The 17330-nt window shown below is 40.9% G+C and overlaps 1 protein-coding gene across 1 annotated transcript in view; it reads left to right on the top strand.

The window, feature by feature from the left end:
* Window positions 1–8477: 8477 nt before the first annotated feature.
* LOC123767380 (single insulin-like growth factor-binding domain protein-2) overlaps window positions 8478–17330 on the top strand; it is a 10740-nt gene continuing 1887 nt past the window's right edge. Inside the window, exons 1-2 of the mRNA XM_045757041.2 lie at window positions 8478–8800; window positions 16465–16585. Coding sequence (XP_045612997.1) covers window positions 8751–8800; window positions 16465–16585 — 171 coding nt within the window. The 5' untranslated portion in view covers window positions 8478–8750. The remainder of the gene's footprint in view (window positions 8801–16464; window positions 16586–17330) is intronic.

Here is a 17330-nt window from a genome sequence, read left to right as displayed (position 1 = left end):
GAAACTAGCTCGGCGCAAATACAAAATTGCTTAGCTTAAGAGGCCGCACTTTTTGTCGTTCTTGAAACCATATATTGAACAGCAACTAGCTTATCAAGACTAACTTAGTTAAATAATGTTGGGAGGTTCAGTTCCCGAGCCCATTATGTGCCTCTAACCCTTTACCACTACCAGCCACAGGATGGGTATGGGGCGCATAATAATGTAAAGAAAAAAAGGGGGGGAGGGGAGCAGGAACTCTTAGGTTTATCGTTGCCCCAGCCCAGCCCCCCCCCCCCAAGGGCCTAGGCAACTTACCGAGCCTACCAATGATGCGACCCAACAACAGTTGCCTATAACTCCCGGGTACTTATTTACTTCTAGGTGAATAGAAGCAACAGGTGACGGGGAACCTTGGCCAAACGTCTCCCTGTCCAGCAACATCCAGTAATATTACAACACAAGTAATTAACCATCTAAAGTTCTTTCGTTGTCTACTTCGTCACATTTTCCTTGTCTACTAGAAGCGAAAATAAAAGCCGTGTGGACTAAAACCATAAATATCAACTTAAAATGAAATATACAATATTGAGAACTATTTAAAATAACGTGCCTTCAATGTCTAATAAATTTAGCAAGTCATGGAAGTTTCAGTGCAAGAGTTTGCACTGAAACCATCATTATAGCAAGATTATATCCATCATATAGCAAGATCAAGCAAGATCAAGCAAGATTATAGCAAGATCAAGCAAGATTATAGCAAGATCAAGCAAGATTATAGCAAGATCAAGCAAGATTATAGCAAGATCAAGCAAGATTATAGCAAGATCAAGCAAGATTATAGCAAGATCATTATAGCCATCATTATAGCAAGATGCGCAGATAACATGCAAACGCTACTGTAAAACATCGACAGTCACCTGATCAAGAACTACATCCTCTGTGATATTTTTAGCGCTACCGCTCACAGACGAGGCTTTCCCTCGCCTGGGGCTATAAACTCATAAAATCGCCCACGCGCCGAAGACATAACTTGAATACGTCAAGGCATTATTTATTCAAAATCCGGATAAAAAGAAACACGCCATCTGCTTCCTATCCTCATGAAGGCCACGAGAGAGATGGTAGCATTTTGGTAAATTAAAGTAAACTACAGCCGTCGCCGATGACAACAATCAAACGAGACGTTTCAGTGTTGTCTCAGGAATCTGTCAGCCTGAATGACCAATAACTGCGTGGACAGCTCCAAAGCCAAATGACTTACCTCCCTTGAAAAGTTACATCAATACACGAAATCCTAATCTATTAATCAAAAGAATAAACAACAACTGCTTAAATACAAATAACAACGTATTGTATAAGTCGATTAACCCAAATAATTACACAAAAAACACATCTTAACCGTTATATTAAAAGATTTGTTGCTTACCCGCCAGATGATGATTAGAGGCCGGGCTGTGGTGGGTATGTGGGCCTGCGGGCCGCTCCAAGCAACAGCCTAGTTGACTAAACTCTCACAAGTCAAGCTTGGCCTCGGGCCGGGCTTGGGGTGTAGAAGAACTCCCAGAATCCCATCAACCCGGTCAATCCAAACAATCAACCAGAGGTCAGTCCAAACAATCAACCAGAGGTCAATCCAAACAGCTCGTCAACATCGCCCCGGTCCATCGTCCTCACCTCATAGGTCGCCACTGACACCGAGCAGGAAGCGACCACCTTCCTCACCCCCCCTCGACTCCATTCCCTTTGTTTTGGCTAGGCGTCGGGCAGGACACTCAGCCGCTATAACGACTGTTAGGGCCAAATTGCTTTAGTAGGTTTATTTAACTACTCGTGCAGAATGTATATTGATGTGTTGTTTTAGATTCAGCTACTCGGAAACAAAAAGTTTCTCACAGCTCACCGTAGCCTGTTGTACTTACCTGGCACAGGAGATGTGCGGTGTTGTTAAATATTTTAAACAATCTTAGCGAATATTATATGCTTACCAAATATAACAATCTTATTTATTTATTTATATACAAGAAGGTACATTGGGTTAGAGAGAATACATAGCATAGTATTTACAATCTTGTAAAGCCACTAGTACGCGCAGCGTTTCAGGCAGGCATTATTTCGGGCAGGCATTATTCCAATCAGCGAATATAAAAGATTACTGTATTATGTCGCAGCAAATATAACAATGTTAGCCAATCACAATCTAAGCGAATGTAAGTGTTAGCCAATCGCAATCTTTGCTAATATAACAATGTTAGCCAATCACAATCTTTGCGAATATAACAATGTTAGCCAATCACAATCTTTGCAAATATATTAAAGTTAGTCAATCACAATCTTTGCAAATATATCAAAGTTAGCCAATCACAATCTTTGAGAATATAACAATTTAGCCAATCACAATCTTTGTGAATGTAACAGTGTTAGCCAATCACAATCTCTGCGACTGTAACAGTGTTAGCCAATCACAACCTTAGCGAATATAATAATGTTAGCCAATCACAATCATTGCTAATATAACAATGTTAGCCAATCCCAATCATTGCGAATATAACAATGTTAGCCAATTACAATCATTGCGAATATAACAATGTTAGCCAATCCCAATCATTGCGAATATAACAATGTTAGCCAATCACAATCATTACGAGTCCTCATGGCTCCAACTGTGCAATAACAGATCTATCCTATAAATGCACAATGAAATCACAATAACATGATGTGTCAATGACAAAAGATATTATGACGCTTGGGAGAGAGGGTAGAAATAGCCTAAGCTACTCTATCCCTTTGAGATGTATTTCTTTCTTGTCTCAATAAACTTACTTGAACTTGGCGTCAACTCGCATCTGTGGCCTCCGCCTCTATAGATTGATTGATTGATGAAGATTAAGCCACCCAAAAGGTGGCACGGGCATGAATAGCCCGTAAGTGGTGGCCCTTTTGAGCCATTACCAGTATCAAAAGCTGATACTGGAGATCTGTGGAGGTGCGAATGCACCCTGCATGACGGGAGATGTCTCCTTTGTGAATGTGTTAAGATGAAGATGAAGCCACCCAAAAGGTAGCACGGGCATGAATAGCTCGTAAGTGGTGGCCCTTTTGAGCCATTACCAGTATCAATAGAAGATACTGGAGATCTGTGGAGGCGCGACTGCACCCTGCGTGACGGGAGATGTCTCCCGTGCCGCCTCTATACTTTTAGCACATATTTAATAGCCGAAATAATGACGATTTCTGGGACTTCAGGTGAGATGCTTAGGCTTGAACGTTTCCGGTTAGACAAAACCACTTCAAATTTTAAGTTTCTGCTTAGACAAAACCACTTCATATATAACGCTCGTCAGATCGAAAGAAAGGCAGCACAGAGGCGGGGAATCAACTGACAAATCAATTTCAAACTTTAGTTGAGACAATTATCTAAAGTCATAGGTATTTTACGATGTGCTTTACATTCAAACCGCAAACTTCTCTCCGTGAAAATAATGAGCAATACATGCAGATAAAGCAGAGAGAGATGGAACCGTATTGTTCCCTGAGTTTTGTTCAAACGTTCTTCAGTGATGCTATTTTGGTTTAGGGTGTTGTGAACACTTAATAGTTTAGGGGTTCAGCTTGAGGCTTGGTTGGCCACCCTTGTAATGGTTTGTTTATATTCTCTCTCGTCTTCACTATGTTGGAAAAACATTTATATTTTCCCCTTGTAGTTTCAACTTTAAGTTTATTTAAACATGGAAAAAAAATTATGTTAAATATGATAGCTTCATTATCCAGTTGCCAAATGCAAATTATAGATCTGTCAAATCATATTTTTGTTAAAGAAAAAGAAAATTAGTTGCTATCGTTAGCTCATCAATCTTTCTGAGGATTGTATCCCGTGGTAGCCACCGACTGTGTGTGTGATTAGTCCCCCTACTTCGCAGCTCAAGCTTTCAAACAATGTTGGCCAATCCACACCCTAGAAAATGAAATAACGACGACGTTTCGGCCCGTCCTGGACCATTCTCAAGTGAGATTGTGGGTCCAAACAATCTTGCGTTCAGTAAGCTTTCTTTAATGATATTAACCACTTTAATCATGTCTGTCAAAGCCGCACTAAAACTATCAGGAATACTCTTAGAAACCATTGCTTCATGGTGAATAAAACAATGATCAGTATTACCTGCAACGTGCAATATTATTTTCACAACTCATCAATATCTTCTATTCATATAAACAGTGCCAGCACCTATAATTCCCTTGCAATTAGACCCGTTTATTCTGTATTTTCCAACTACACATTCACCAAACTCATTCTAAATATAGAATGTTACCTTCGCATGTACCTGTGGGGGCCTGTGGCTGAGTGTACAGCGCTTAGGACTCGTAATCCTTGGGTCTGGGTTCGATCCCGGCGCCGGTGGAAACAAATGGGCAGTTTCTGTCACCCTTGATGCTCCTGTTCACCTAGCAGTCAACAGGTACCTGGGAGTTAGACAGCTGCTACTACGGGCTGCTTCCTGGGGATATGTAACGAAAAGGAGGCCTGGTCGAGGACCGAGCCGCGGGGACGCTGAGCCCCGAAATCATCTCCAGATGTACCAACAGACCTTGCAGTACCTGTACTGTTGTGACCCCTGTAGAGTTTATAAGATTAAACTAGTCAAGTCAAAATTTATGTCCAAATGTTTCACGTCAACCAAAAGTGTTTTTTCACAATCAGAAATAACCGCGATCTCAATCAAGTTGTAAACCGGTTGATGTGTCAAGTTGTGTACAGTAGACTGTTGACGAGATACCAGTTGGGATTGTAAATTCTCTGCATTAATATACATCCAGACTCGTCCCGGAACTTAGAGGTATGAGCTACGAGTAAAGGCTAAAGGAGCTGAACCTCACATCCCTGGAAAACAGAAGAGTAAGGAGAGACATGATAACCACCTACAAAATTCTCAGGGGAATTGACAGGGTGGACAAAGACAAACTCTTCAGCACGGGTGGGACACGAACAAGGGTACACAGGTAGAAACTTAGTACCCAGATGAGCCACAGAGACGTTAGAAAGAATTTTTTCAGTGTCAGAGTAGTTAATAAATGGAATGCACTAGGAAGTGATGTGGTGGAGGCTGACTCCATACACGGTTTCAAATGTAGATATGATAGAGCCCAGTGGTTGTGTTAGGGGGGTTTTCTCAGCTGTAGGTGAGGATATTTCCTTGCTTTTTGTAATGTACATATTGTATTTTTCTGTATTTTAAATAAACGAGAGAAAAAATACATCCTCTGTGACATATTGGTATCAATGAGGACGCTGACATTTCCCGTGAACATATTATCGTGAATTGGCTGCGAGAATTTTTTCTAATAATCATACCAAATCTTTGTCGCATTCTGATTTCACAATGTAAATCTTGTCCACCTGATATCTCTTAACTACTATTATTACCTAAACTCAAACCCTTATATTTCTCAGCATTAAAACTGCATATGTCAATATTTCGTTCATTTTAAAAGCCTATCCAACTCGTCCTGAAATGATTTTGAGTCGTCTTTGAGATTAATTTCCCGTCCTAGTTTTGTATCTTTACGAATTAACCAGCCAATCCGCTTAAAGTAGAAGTACTAGTTAGTTTAGTTCATTTATTATGCACCCCATACTAATCCTGTGGGCGGAAATGAAAAAGGATTACAGAAGCACATAATGGGCTCAGGGGATTGAACCCCACAATTCATTTAGCTAAGCAAGTTACAATCTTGATGAGCTAGTTACAAAATTCAATGCACATCAACAATGGGCTCGAGACCGACCACAAGTACAGTTTTAATTTAAACAACTGACATATGTGGAGGAATAGTGTCACAATTAATATCTTTATCCTGAGTACTATGTGCTCGAAATATGTCGTGATGGACCACCAGAAAGTAGACTTTAGTATTACTAACGGCTTGAGCTTGAGCTAGACAAGCTAATGAGGTAGCTTCAGCTATCTCATCCCTTTGTGTGTATTTATACTTCAATAAACATTTCAATTTGTATTACTAAATTTGCGCAAACGGGAAATTTATTAGAGTATATTTATGTTGCAAACCTAACCTAACCTAACCTAACCTAACCTAACCTAACCTAACCTAACCATCCTAAGCCTAATACACGCGGAGGCTTAATATAGTAACTATATGTACTAGGCCTAAGTAGCACACATATATAGTAACTATATTCTAGGCATTAGAATATATAAGTTTTTGTTTTTTTTAAGCTTAACTTTTTCCAGACTATAAAAAAGGAGTACAAAAGTAGCTTACTAGGGATCCATTACTACACATTACTATTTTCGACCACACAGTTACAAGAAGTACTTTATTATTATTATTATTATTATTATTATTATTATTATTTTCTACCACAGACGTGGCCACACATTTACAATGCTAACCAGCATATATACATTTTCTTCTGTCCTCCATGGACAGGGTGAAAGAGGATGGGTTGAAATTGATAGGGTTGATGATTTATATGGAACAAACTATGGCGTAACACAATAGACGTGGAATTAGCACAAGTTAGACATATATTACGAATGACTTTAAGTGGATATAAATAGGAGTTGCCTCTAATGAGCCAATAGGTCTACTGCAGTTTCATTTATTCGTTAGTTCAAATAACAGATTGAGGTGAATCGCGGTGCAGCAAGTTAGTTATTATAAGACTAAGGTTGCGTCTTATAATAACGCCCTTATAATAACGCCGGTTGCGCCCTTAACATTGTATTATGTTAAGGGCGCTCCGTTGCATTTAGTTTGAAGGTGACATCGTACTGCTGCGAAAATAAACGGTTTAGAGATAAGAGGTTTAAATATCGTCTATGATCCTGTAAAGTGATTCCTGCGGCCTAACTAACTTCTAGATTATCATGTACTCACCTAGTTGTGCTTGAGGGGGTTGAACTTTGTCTCTTTGGTCCCGTCTCTCAACCGTCAATCAACTGGTGTACAGATTCCTGAGCCTACTGGGCTCTGTCATACCTATATTTGAAACTGTGTGTGGAGTCAGCCTCCACCACATCACTTCCTAGGGCGTTCCACTTATTAACTACTCTGACACTGAAAAAATTCTTTCTAACGTCTCTAGTGATGATGCACAGTTGGTCTGCCAGGAAGGACACAATAGATTTTTATACCTAACCAAACCTAACACAGCCTAATATCAATTTCTTTTTTTGAATATGTCTTGACCACACATCTCGCCAGGCTCGTTTATCTCATCCTTTAAGACAGACCTCTTCATTCATCTGGGCTTAATTACCGTTTCTTGTGTTGTTCGTAAGCTAATTTACCTTTACTCTGCTCTATTAATAAGCTACAAACGTACTTCAGTACTGTCTAATGAAGTTAGCAACGTTTATGAACGTATGATCACGTTTAATAAACGTATAACCAACATTATCATAATTTATTGTTGAATTGGCGTCGTTTGTCTATATTTTCCCGTGGAGGCCAAAATAATATTCGAAAAATCCACGCAAAACCTTCAGCGTTATTTTATATCCTAAATTTTTATAGTTTCTATTTTAACGTGGGTCTTGGTCCCACATTTTAACGTGGGTCAATAGCTACGGTTGCCGTGGTGAATGGCTACGATTGCTGCGATGTTAACCTTTTGATATCACTTGAGTATTAACCTTTGTATTGGCTGCTAAAATGAAGGCCTATAGCCAAGCATTACGTATGAAGAAATGTCTCACAATCAAAAGGTATCAATGGAAAACATTTAAGCTATATCTCTGGCAGGTTAATATGACTACCTACAAGTATTTCTGTCAGTTCACTTCGACTAGGCTGTTGTCTCTGGCAGTTCATTATGATACTTAGGTTGTAAGTCTGGTACTTCAATACGATTAGGCTAGAAGTATCTCTGGCGGTTCATCTTGTATGCGATTCAGTGTACATGAAAGGTAGTGTGTGAGTGTGCGGAAACAAAGAGACTCAAAATCTAAATCAATATATCTTAGACTGTAAAATTTAAGTCGTTGAAATATAGATTTAAAGTTGCGTTGCATCATATGGCATATCACTTTATTGCAAATAATAAAACACATGAAATTGATGCATTGCATTTACTTTTTTACCTTTTAGAAGACCAACACACACACATTATGAGAAAGACGACTTTTCAGTCCATCCTGGACCCATAATCAAACCGTAATTGCGTTAGTTCTTTATTTTATTTCAGAGGATGGGCTGTTTATTTCATATGATGGGGTTCAGTTAAAAATATATATATAAATATGTATTTGGTTATCTGAAATGTATTTTCAGTCAGTACGCTCTTCGTCTGAACTTTTCTTTTACAATATATTTACGTTATACTTTTCTATTAGAAAATAATTAAATGTTAGAAATATTGTATATAATACAGAAATATATGAAGGTTAAAATGTTAACTAATAAAGGTTTTTTATACAACAATCGTTCTTGATTAAGTAAGTGGAACTTCCGATCTAGCCGAGCAAGCCAGTCAGTTTATTGCTTTGTGGAGTGTTTGGAAGAGTTGCAGCGCAGTGTGAGCTCTGCAACTCACGCAACACCACACAACGGGCGGCAAGCAGCAGTATCAGAGCCCGAGGGTGACCCTCGTTGTCCCAAGAGTCGAGCGAAGACCAATAGAGTAATCACAAGAGGTTCATAACAGTGGCCAGCAACAGGTTGTCCCCAGTGCGAGTCCCGGCGCGGGCAGACGCAGCGCCTCTTCCTACACGCCGCAAGTTTTCGCCCTGTGTTCCAGCGTGAAGGTGGACATGGGGCCCCTGCCTGCACTCCTCGTGTGCATGGCCACCGTCTTAGGCAGGTGAGGGACATGTGAGTGTATCAGCTGGCAACCTAGGTGTACAGAGCCTTGGGAGGTTGAGGGGGGCCGGGGCCTACTTCTCATTACTAAGGGGCCAACCTTTGGGGGCGGGTTTCGTTGCACGCGTTTTCTCTCGTGTTGAATATCAACTGTGTGGTTGTTGGAATGATAGCGAGTGGTTATATTTGTGATTTTGTGGCGGCGGGAGGTATTGTGGGAGTGTTGGTGAGGAGTGGGCAGAGTCATATAGTGTGGGCGTGTGGGGGCTAATGTGGACAGGCTGGTGGGAGGGCAGAGTGGCACACACACACACACACAAGGCCACAACTGTGCCTGACTGCTGTGAGATACGCAGTGCCACCCGGTGGTGCTATTCCCCCCCTCCTCCTCACCCCCACCCTCAGGTTGCCAGCTACGCGTGTCACAATACTCATTACGCAGTTATGGTAAATATCAGCTTCTGGACACCTAAGGCGGTATAACATTCACACGTTAGTTGAAGCTTAATTTCAACGTTTCCTGCCTGAAATCCCCGTTTCTTAATCCAATTATCATCACTTGATTGACAATGTAACATTTTATAGATTCTTCTCCGTCTGTAACAAAAGAAATAACTAAAATACAGGATATTTGACTGTCAAGAAAGGTCAATAAATTTCTCAGAACAATGTGCTGGTAGCGCCACTCAGGCTGCCAGAGGCTTCAATATCCTTCCTCTAGTGAAGCTGAGTGTTTGTTTGTTCCCTGTGGGCATCTGGCGGGCACACAGGCATATCCTAATGCTTTGTTATTGACGCCACAGAACAAATATGGCATCAGTGACACACAGCAGAGAAAGATGAGGCTTCACCCAAATCTTGAGGCTATGATCGTGATTATTGGGATCAACTAGGCTTCATTGGCTACTTCCGTTTTGTTGCTAAAGTGAAATCGTCTAATTGCTAGTCGAGCAAATTTTCGGTTTAGTTCATTTCTTATGCAGTCTATTATATTTATCCTGTGAATTGCAGTGATTGAAGGTTTGAGGCGCACATAATGCGCTCGGAAACTAAACCCTAATATTCATATAGCTATAAGCGAGTTAAAGCAATGATGAGCTAATTACAGAGTTTGTTAACATATACATTAACTGTCTATTCATAATTTATCAAAATAACATCGTCTTGACCCCAAGAGGCCGTAATAAAGTGAGGGAGAATTTTAGTTAGTCTAATTAGTTTATTGAGGATCCCTTACATATCCCGTGTGAGGTTTGTGGCAGATGTACCATAATGGGCTCAGGTGAACCCTAATGATATTGAAATTAAGCAATTTATATCTGTGGGCAGCTAGTTTCATGTCATTTCAATTTCTCTATCGTGCTCCTCGTAAACAGGCGGGGGTAGAAGGGTTGCAACAACGTGCAGACATTGTCTACATTAATCAAACTGGGATACTTGATTGAGATTCCTGGTAGTTAACCTGTCCTTGGGGAGGAGATCCGCTCAAGGGAATGGATTGGGAATAACTATATAATTAGTGCTATTATCTACTTTGTATCTATTGTTAGGTTAGGTTAAGTGAAGGTGAAGGTTAGGTTAGGTTAAGGTTTGGTTAGGTTAGGTTTCATTTCGTTTAGTTACGCTAATACAGAGTTTTGATGATACTGTGAAATATGGAATCTGAGAACTATTTCAATTTGCCAGAGAAATCCGTTTACAGAAAACCAAGTTCGATGAAAAGTTTTCATCGTACACTTTTTTATATTTTAAACCAATTATTTATAACACAATAACATTATAGCGACATTCTCTTCCTTATTTCTATGGTCTTCCTAAGACTCATAAACCTGGTGTTCCTCTTCGTCCTATCATTACTTCACGAGGCTCTGTCAGCTATCCTCTTGCCTCCTGGCTCGCTAAAACCCTGACACCTTACCTGGGCACTTTTTTCCCTGCCCACCTTCATCACTCTCAGGACTTCTTAGAAAGACTGCGCCTGCAACCCTCTTGTAAGATGCTTAGTCTTGATGTCGACTCTCTGTTCACTAATGTTCCGCTCGATGACGTTCTCTCTTTCCTCAGACAGAAGGCGTCTGAGGGCCTTCTTCCTCTTCCGCTTCCCACTGACGTTTTCCTCGAACTCATTAGACTCTGTGTTGACTCTAACTCTTTTTCTTTCAACGGTAAATACTACTCTCAAACTTTCGGTGTCGCTATGGGTTCCCTTCTCTCCCCTGTTCTTGTTAATTTCTACATGGAATTACTTCGAAACTGTTCTTCTTCCTTCTATTGATACTCGTCCCTCTCTCTGGCTTCGCTATGTTGATGACATTTTTGCTTTATGGCCTCATGACCTTAGTCTTTTCCAGCCTTTCCTCTCCTCTCTTAACAATCTGGCTCCTTCTATCCATTTCAAAGTTGAATGAGAATCTAATTCCCTCCTTCCTTTTTCTTGACGTTCACGTTCACAGCTCTGTGTTCGGGTTCTCTTTCTCTGTCTACCGTAAACCCATGCATAGTGGCATGTACATTCACTTCTTTTCCTACCATCCTCCTTCTGTTAAGAAAAGTGTCCTCGTCTCTCCCTTCCTCCGCGCTCTACGCCTTAGCGACCCTCAGTTTCTTGATTCTGAAATTTCCTTTATCTACAAATCATTCTCTCGCCTTGGTTACCCTTTGCATTTTATCAACTGTGTCTATTCTCAAGCTAAACTTAATTTCTTTCATCCAAAACCTTCTTCCAACACTAGTAGCACTGTGCACTGTCTTCCCTTCACATCTGAATTCAAAACCTTAAGTAATACCTTTCGTCCTTTTGACATAAAGCTCACCTTTCGACAAACTAACATTCTTCGTAGCAATCTAGTTCTAGTTAGTGTGATTTCTGTGATTGATTGATTGATGAAGATTAAGCCACCCAAGAGGTGGCACGGGCATGAATAGCCCGTAAGTGGTGGCCCTTTCGAGCCATTACCAGTATCAAAAGATGATACTGGAGATCTGTGGAGGCGCAACTGCACCCTGCGTGACGGGAGATGTCTCCCGGACCAAGTGGTGACCAAATGGTCGATTTCTGTGTGTATGATCTCTCTTTATGACCAGTTTATTGGTCATTTTATTTGTTTATTTACCAGTTTACATGTAGACTATTACTGGAGCCGTAATATGCTTTCAGACCATTACAGATGTGTAGATAACTATCCAGGTGGTTTGAGGGGCAGGGGGTGGGGATGGTTTTCATGGTAGACAGAAGTCATTTTTGGCTGTATGCGGTACGGCTAAAAATAGCCGTACTAGAAAATTAAAATTTATTTTTCAAATGAAATGGATCAAAAGTTGCAAGTTTTGGGTTCTCTGGTAGCTGAAGCGGCTCGTGAAAGTGACGTACTGCCCCGTTTTCTGTTTTGGGTCCTCTGGTAGGTTAGGAGAGACCAATTTAAATTGGCCGTTTTCTTGACGTTGGGAAACCATAGGATGTTGTTGTTGTTTAAGATTCGCTACTTGGTACAAAAAGTTCCAAGTAGCACGGGGTATGGTGAGCCCGTAGTTTAAACCATAGGAGTAATTAAGGCTGTGTTTTATGATCTCATCAACCCTTGCCATCTTCTTGAGGTTATCTTGAGATGATTTCGGGGCTTAGTGTCCCCGCGGCCCGGTCCTCGACCAAGCCTCATTTTTTGTTACCCCCCACCCCTCCACGAAGCAGCCCGTAGCAGCTGTTTAACTCTCAGGTACCTATTTACTGCTAGGTGAACAGGGGCATCAGGGTGAAAGAAACATTTTTGCCCATTTGTCTCCGCCTCCACCGGGGATCGAACCCGGAACCTCAGCACTACGAATTCGATGTAGTAACGATGCAATCCATCCAAAGCATGAGCAGTAATTACGATAATTAAGTGCGGTTTCTCAGTAGATGTAAACTATGTTGGAGCTGCGTCAAATTGACGCAGGATCGACATTTTCGACGTCGGTTCGTTGTTACGTCTACGTTGTTAGCAGTGGAGGGAATGAGGGTCTCTCTCTTATGCTGTACGTCGAAATGGAAATGGACTCCGTTCTTGGATGTGTGCGCGCGCTCTCTCTCTCTCTCTCTCTCTCTCTCTCTCTCTCTCTCTCTCGCTCTCTCGCTCTCTCGCTCTCTCGCTCTCTCGCTCTCTCGCTCTCTCGCTCTCGCTCTCGCTCTCGCTCTCGCTCTCGCTCTCTCTGTCTCTCTGTCTCTCTGTCTCTCTGTCTCTCTGTCTCTCTGTCTCTCTGTCTCTCTGTCTCTCTGTCTCTCTGTCTCTCTCTCTCTCTCTCTCTCTCTCTCTCTCTCTCTCTCTCTCTCTCGCTCTCTCGCTCTCTCGCTCTCTCGCTCTCTCGCTCTCTCGCTCTCTCGCTCTCTCTCTCTCTCTCGCTCTCTCGCTCTCTCGCTCTCTCTCTCTCTCTCTCTCTCTCTCTCTCCGTCGTTTAGTCAATATAAATATTATATAGTAAACATTCAAATGCACAGTTTTTTCATACGATAATGTCTATATATTGTCAATCTCGTGCCTTGAACATTTTCAACAGCTCACTTTAAGATGTATATCTTTGAATATAACTTCTTAGTTACTATGATTCTGCTTCAACATGTGTATAGGTGGTATATCTATACAACTTTTGTGTATATTTGGTTGGGCACGAAGGGCTAGAGTCCAATAAATAATAGTCCAATAGTCCAATGCCCGAAACGCTTTGCATGCCCGAAACGCTTTGCGTAATAGTGGCTTTAGGCATTGTATGTACTAGCTCTACCTATAAGTCAAACAATCCTTGTAAAAATTTATTGTATGTATGTACCTTACCTAAATAAAATTGTATTGTAATAATGCTAGTTACCATTTTTATATTTAAAAGTTTCCCCACATAATTAAATTTCTAAAATGGCTGTTTCCTGTTTATCTATAAAAGAAAATGTCAGTTTGTCTAGGATTGGAGGGCAGACCCTTGTAGTTGACCTCACATAACTGTCCATGGTGATATGTGATTGCATGTGTGTGCTAAAGGATGGAGGAAGGGGGGGGAAGAGGGTTTGGAGTCGACCCTAATGCCCCTTTTTAAAGTAAGATTGACTTCTATGGTGACAATTAACGATTCCTATTAAGATTCCTATTATGTTGTCGTCTATGTCTCTACAAGCCCACTTGGGGGTCTGTCCGCCCCAACGATTCCAATATATAAACAAAACAACAGCATATGGCTCAAGGCGTCTCAAAATACATAAACAAGATTCTATTAAAGAACGCGTAATTTCTACACCAAACCCTTCATGCCTTCGTTCTTGCTCTTGAACGACATTGGGGGAATTCCGTGTTCGAATCCCAGGCGGGGCAGAAATGGTTGGGCAATTTTTTTATCACCTAATACCCTTGTTCACCTAGCAGTAAATAGGAACCTTGAAGTTAGTCATCTTGTATTGGGTTGAATCTTGGGGAGGTTCAGACCTTGATAAGGCTAATATGTGTGTATATATATATATATTATATTATTAAATATGACCGAAAAAGTAAGATTAATAATTCTAACACGAATTTTCTCAATCTTTCGTACATTTCTTTTCACTGTTGGAGGTAAATCAAAAATCAATTCTCCAAAATTCATTTTTATTTCTAGTCTGACGCGACACGAGCGCGTTTCGTAAAACTTATTACATTTTCAAAGACTTTAGTTTACAAATACACAACTGAATAGAACTTACGCATCTCCGATTTTATATCTACATTTGAGAGAGGTGGATGGGGTGAGGTGGCATTAATAGGGTATTAATTTCATCAACACAAGACAGAACAAGGGGTGGCATTAATAGGGTATTAATTTCATCAACACAAGACAGAACACGAAACAATGGGTATTGAATAGAAGTGATTGTAGAAAGCCTATTGGTCCATATTTCTTGATGCTTCTATATTGGAGCGGAGTCTTGAGGTGGGTAGAATATAGTTGTGCATTAATTGCTACCAAAAATTAATACCCTATTAATGCCACCTCACCCCATCCACCTCTCTCAAATGTAGATATAAAATCGGAGATGCGTAAGTTCTATTCCAGACACCACGGGAGACATCTCCCGTCACGCAGGGTGCAGTCGCACCTCCACAGATCTCCAGTATCAGCTCTTGATACTGGTAATGGCTCAAAAGGGCCACCACTTACGGGCTATTCATGCCCGTGCCACCTTTTGGGTGGCTTAATCTTCATCAATCAATCAGTTCTATTCAGATGTGTATTTGTAAACTAAAGTCTTTGAAAATGTAATAAGTTTTACGAAACGCGCTCGTGTCGCGTCAGACTAGAAATAAAAATGAATTTTGGAGAATTGATTTTTGATTTACCTCCAACAGTGAAAAGAAATGTACGAAAGATTGAGAAAATTCGTGTTAGAATTATTAATCTTACTTTTTCGGTCATATTTAATAATATATGTCTACAGGAAAGACTGCTACCAAAATATACTAATAATATATATATATATATATATATATATATATATATATATATATATATATATATATATATATATATATATATATATATATATATATATATATATATATATATATACACACACTCTGGCTGCTTGTCCCACCACACAATAAATTATTATTATATCCTGACCAGCAACACAGAAATAACATCGACAGATACAATGACAACACAAGATTATAGACATCACCGAAGCACTATATATAAAGCACTGTCAACAAGAGCCAGGATTCAGCGACAGCCCCGCTCCTGTGCCAGGTAAGTCCACTACGGGCTCACCATAGCCCGTGCTACTTGCCCCGCTCCTGTGCCAGGTAAGTCTACTACGGGCTCACCATAGCCCGTGCTACTTGCCCCGCTCCTGTGCCAGGTAAGTCCACTACGGGCTCACCATAGCCCGTGCTACTTGCCCCGCTCCTGTGCCAGGTAAGTCCACTACGGGCTCACCATAGCCCGTGCTACTTGCCCCGCTCCTGTGCCAGGTAAGTCCACTACGGGCTCACCATAGCCCGCGCTACTTGCCCCGCTCCTGTGCCAGGTAAGTCCACTACGGGCTCACCATAGCCCGTGCTACTTGGAACTTGTTCCGAGTAGCTGAATCTATAACAACAACTAGAGCCAGCCCCCGCTAGAGTACATCCTACCGCCTCAACAAGATGATCCTACACACATACTGTCCCACCCACCACAATGTTGTTGTTTACGATTCAGCTACTTGGAACTAAAAGTTCCAAGTACTTTTGAGGGTTTGTTTACAGTGTGAATTTGTTTACAGAGTGTGTTTGTTTACAGTGTGGGTTTGTTTACAGTGTGGGTTTGTTTACAGTGTGTGTTTGTTTACAGTGTGTGTTTGTTTACAGTGTGTGTTTGTTTACAGTGTGTGTTTGTTTACAGTGTGTGTTTGTTTACAGTGTGTGTTTGTTTACAGTGTGGGTTTGTTTACAGTGTGTGTTTGTTTACAGTGTGGGTTTGTTTACAGTGTGTGTTTGTTTACAGTGTGGGTTTGTTTACAGTGTGCGTTTGTTTACAGTGTGTGTTTGTTTACAGTGTGTTAGGTTTACAGTGTGTGTTTGTTTACAGTGTGTGTTTGTTTACAGTGTGGGTTTGTTTACAGCGTGGGTTTGTTTACAGTGTGGGTTTGTTTACAGTGTGGGTTTGTTTACAGTGTGGGTTTGTTTACAGTGTGGGTTCGCTGTCGTGCACACCCTGCCGTGAGGTGACGTGCGAGATGCCAACCATCATCAACCAGTGTTCCTGGGGCCTTGTCCTGGACATGTGCGGCTGCTGCTTCGTATGTGGCAAGGTACTACCACCCTCCACATGGTCTTGCATGGTTGGGCGTCAGCTCTCAAGCCCCAAGCTGTTCAATTAGTTTTTAACATCATTGAAGAAGCTTCGACAACTATTAATCCATTCCATTTAAGAGTTATTCTGAAGTTATTTCTGACATCTCTGTGACTCATTTGTGTTTCCAGTTTCCTTCTGTATTGTGTCCGTCCTCGCTTTGCATGTTGCTTCCGTCTACTTAGCCAATTCACATTATAATCTCGTATGTTGCTATCATGTCTCCCCCTCCCTAAGCGTTCCCTGATGTACTTAGGTTTAGTGGTCATATACACGTGTAGAGTAGCAGTTACGCCTGCGTTCGAATCGCGGCGTATGTGGATATATATATATATATATATATATAATACACATCGTGGCACTTTAAGGAACCTAAACAAGAACAGTAGAGGTCCTAACAGGGAGTCCTGGAGCACTGCGTTCTCCCACACTGTTGTGGCTGGAAGATTGAAAGTGCTTTCAGTGTGGGGGGGGGGGGGGAATTATTATGTATTCAATCTACTTTAGAAGCTGTCCTTCATGCCCTGAGTATTGAGGGACTCTAGAACCCTACACACACACACACACACACAATATTATATATATATATATATATATATATATATATATATATATATATATATATATATATATATATATACATACATACATACATACATACATACATACATACATACATACATACATACATACATACACACACA

The sequence above is a fragment of the Procambarus clarkii genome, chromosome 74 (assembly GCF_040958095.1).
Source record: "Procambarus clarkii isolate CNS0578487 chromosome 74, FALCON_Pclarkii_2.0, whole genome shotgun sequence".
NCBI classification, from domain to species: domain Eukaryota; kingdom Metazoa; phylum Arthropoda; class Malacostraca; order Decapoda; family Cambaridae; genus Procambarus; species Procambarus clarkii.
This window is presented reverse-complemented; position numbering and strand designations above follow the sequence as displayed.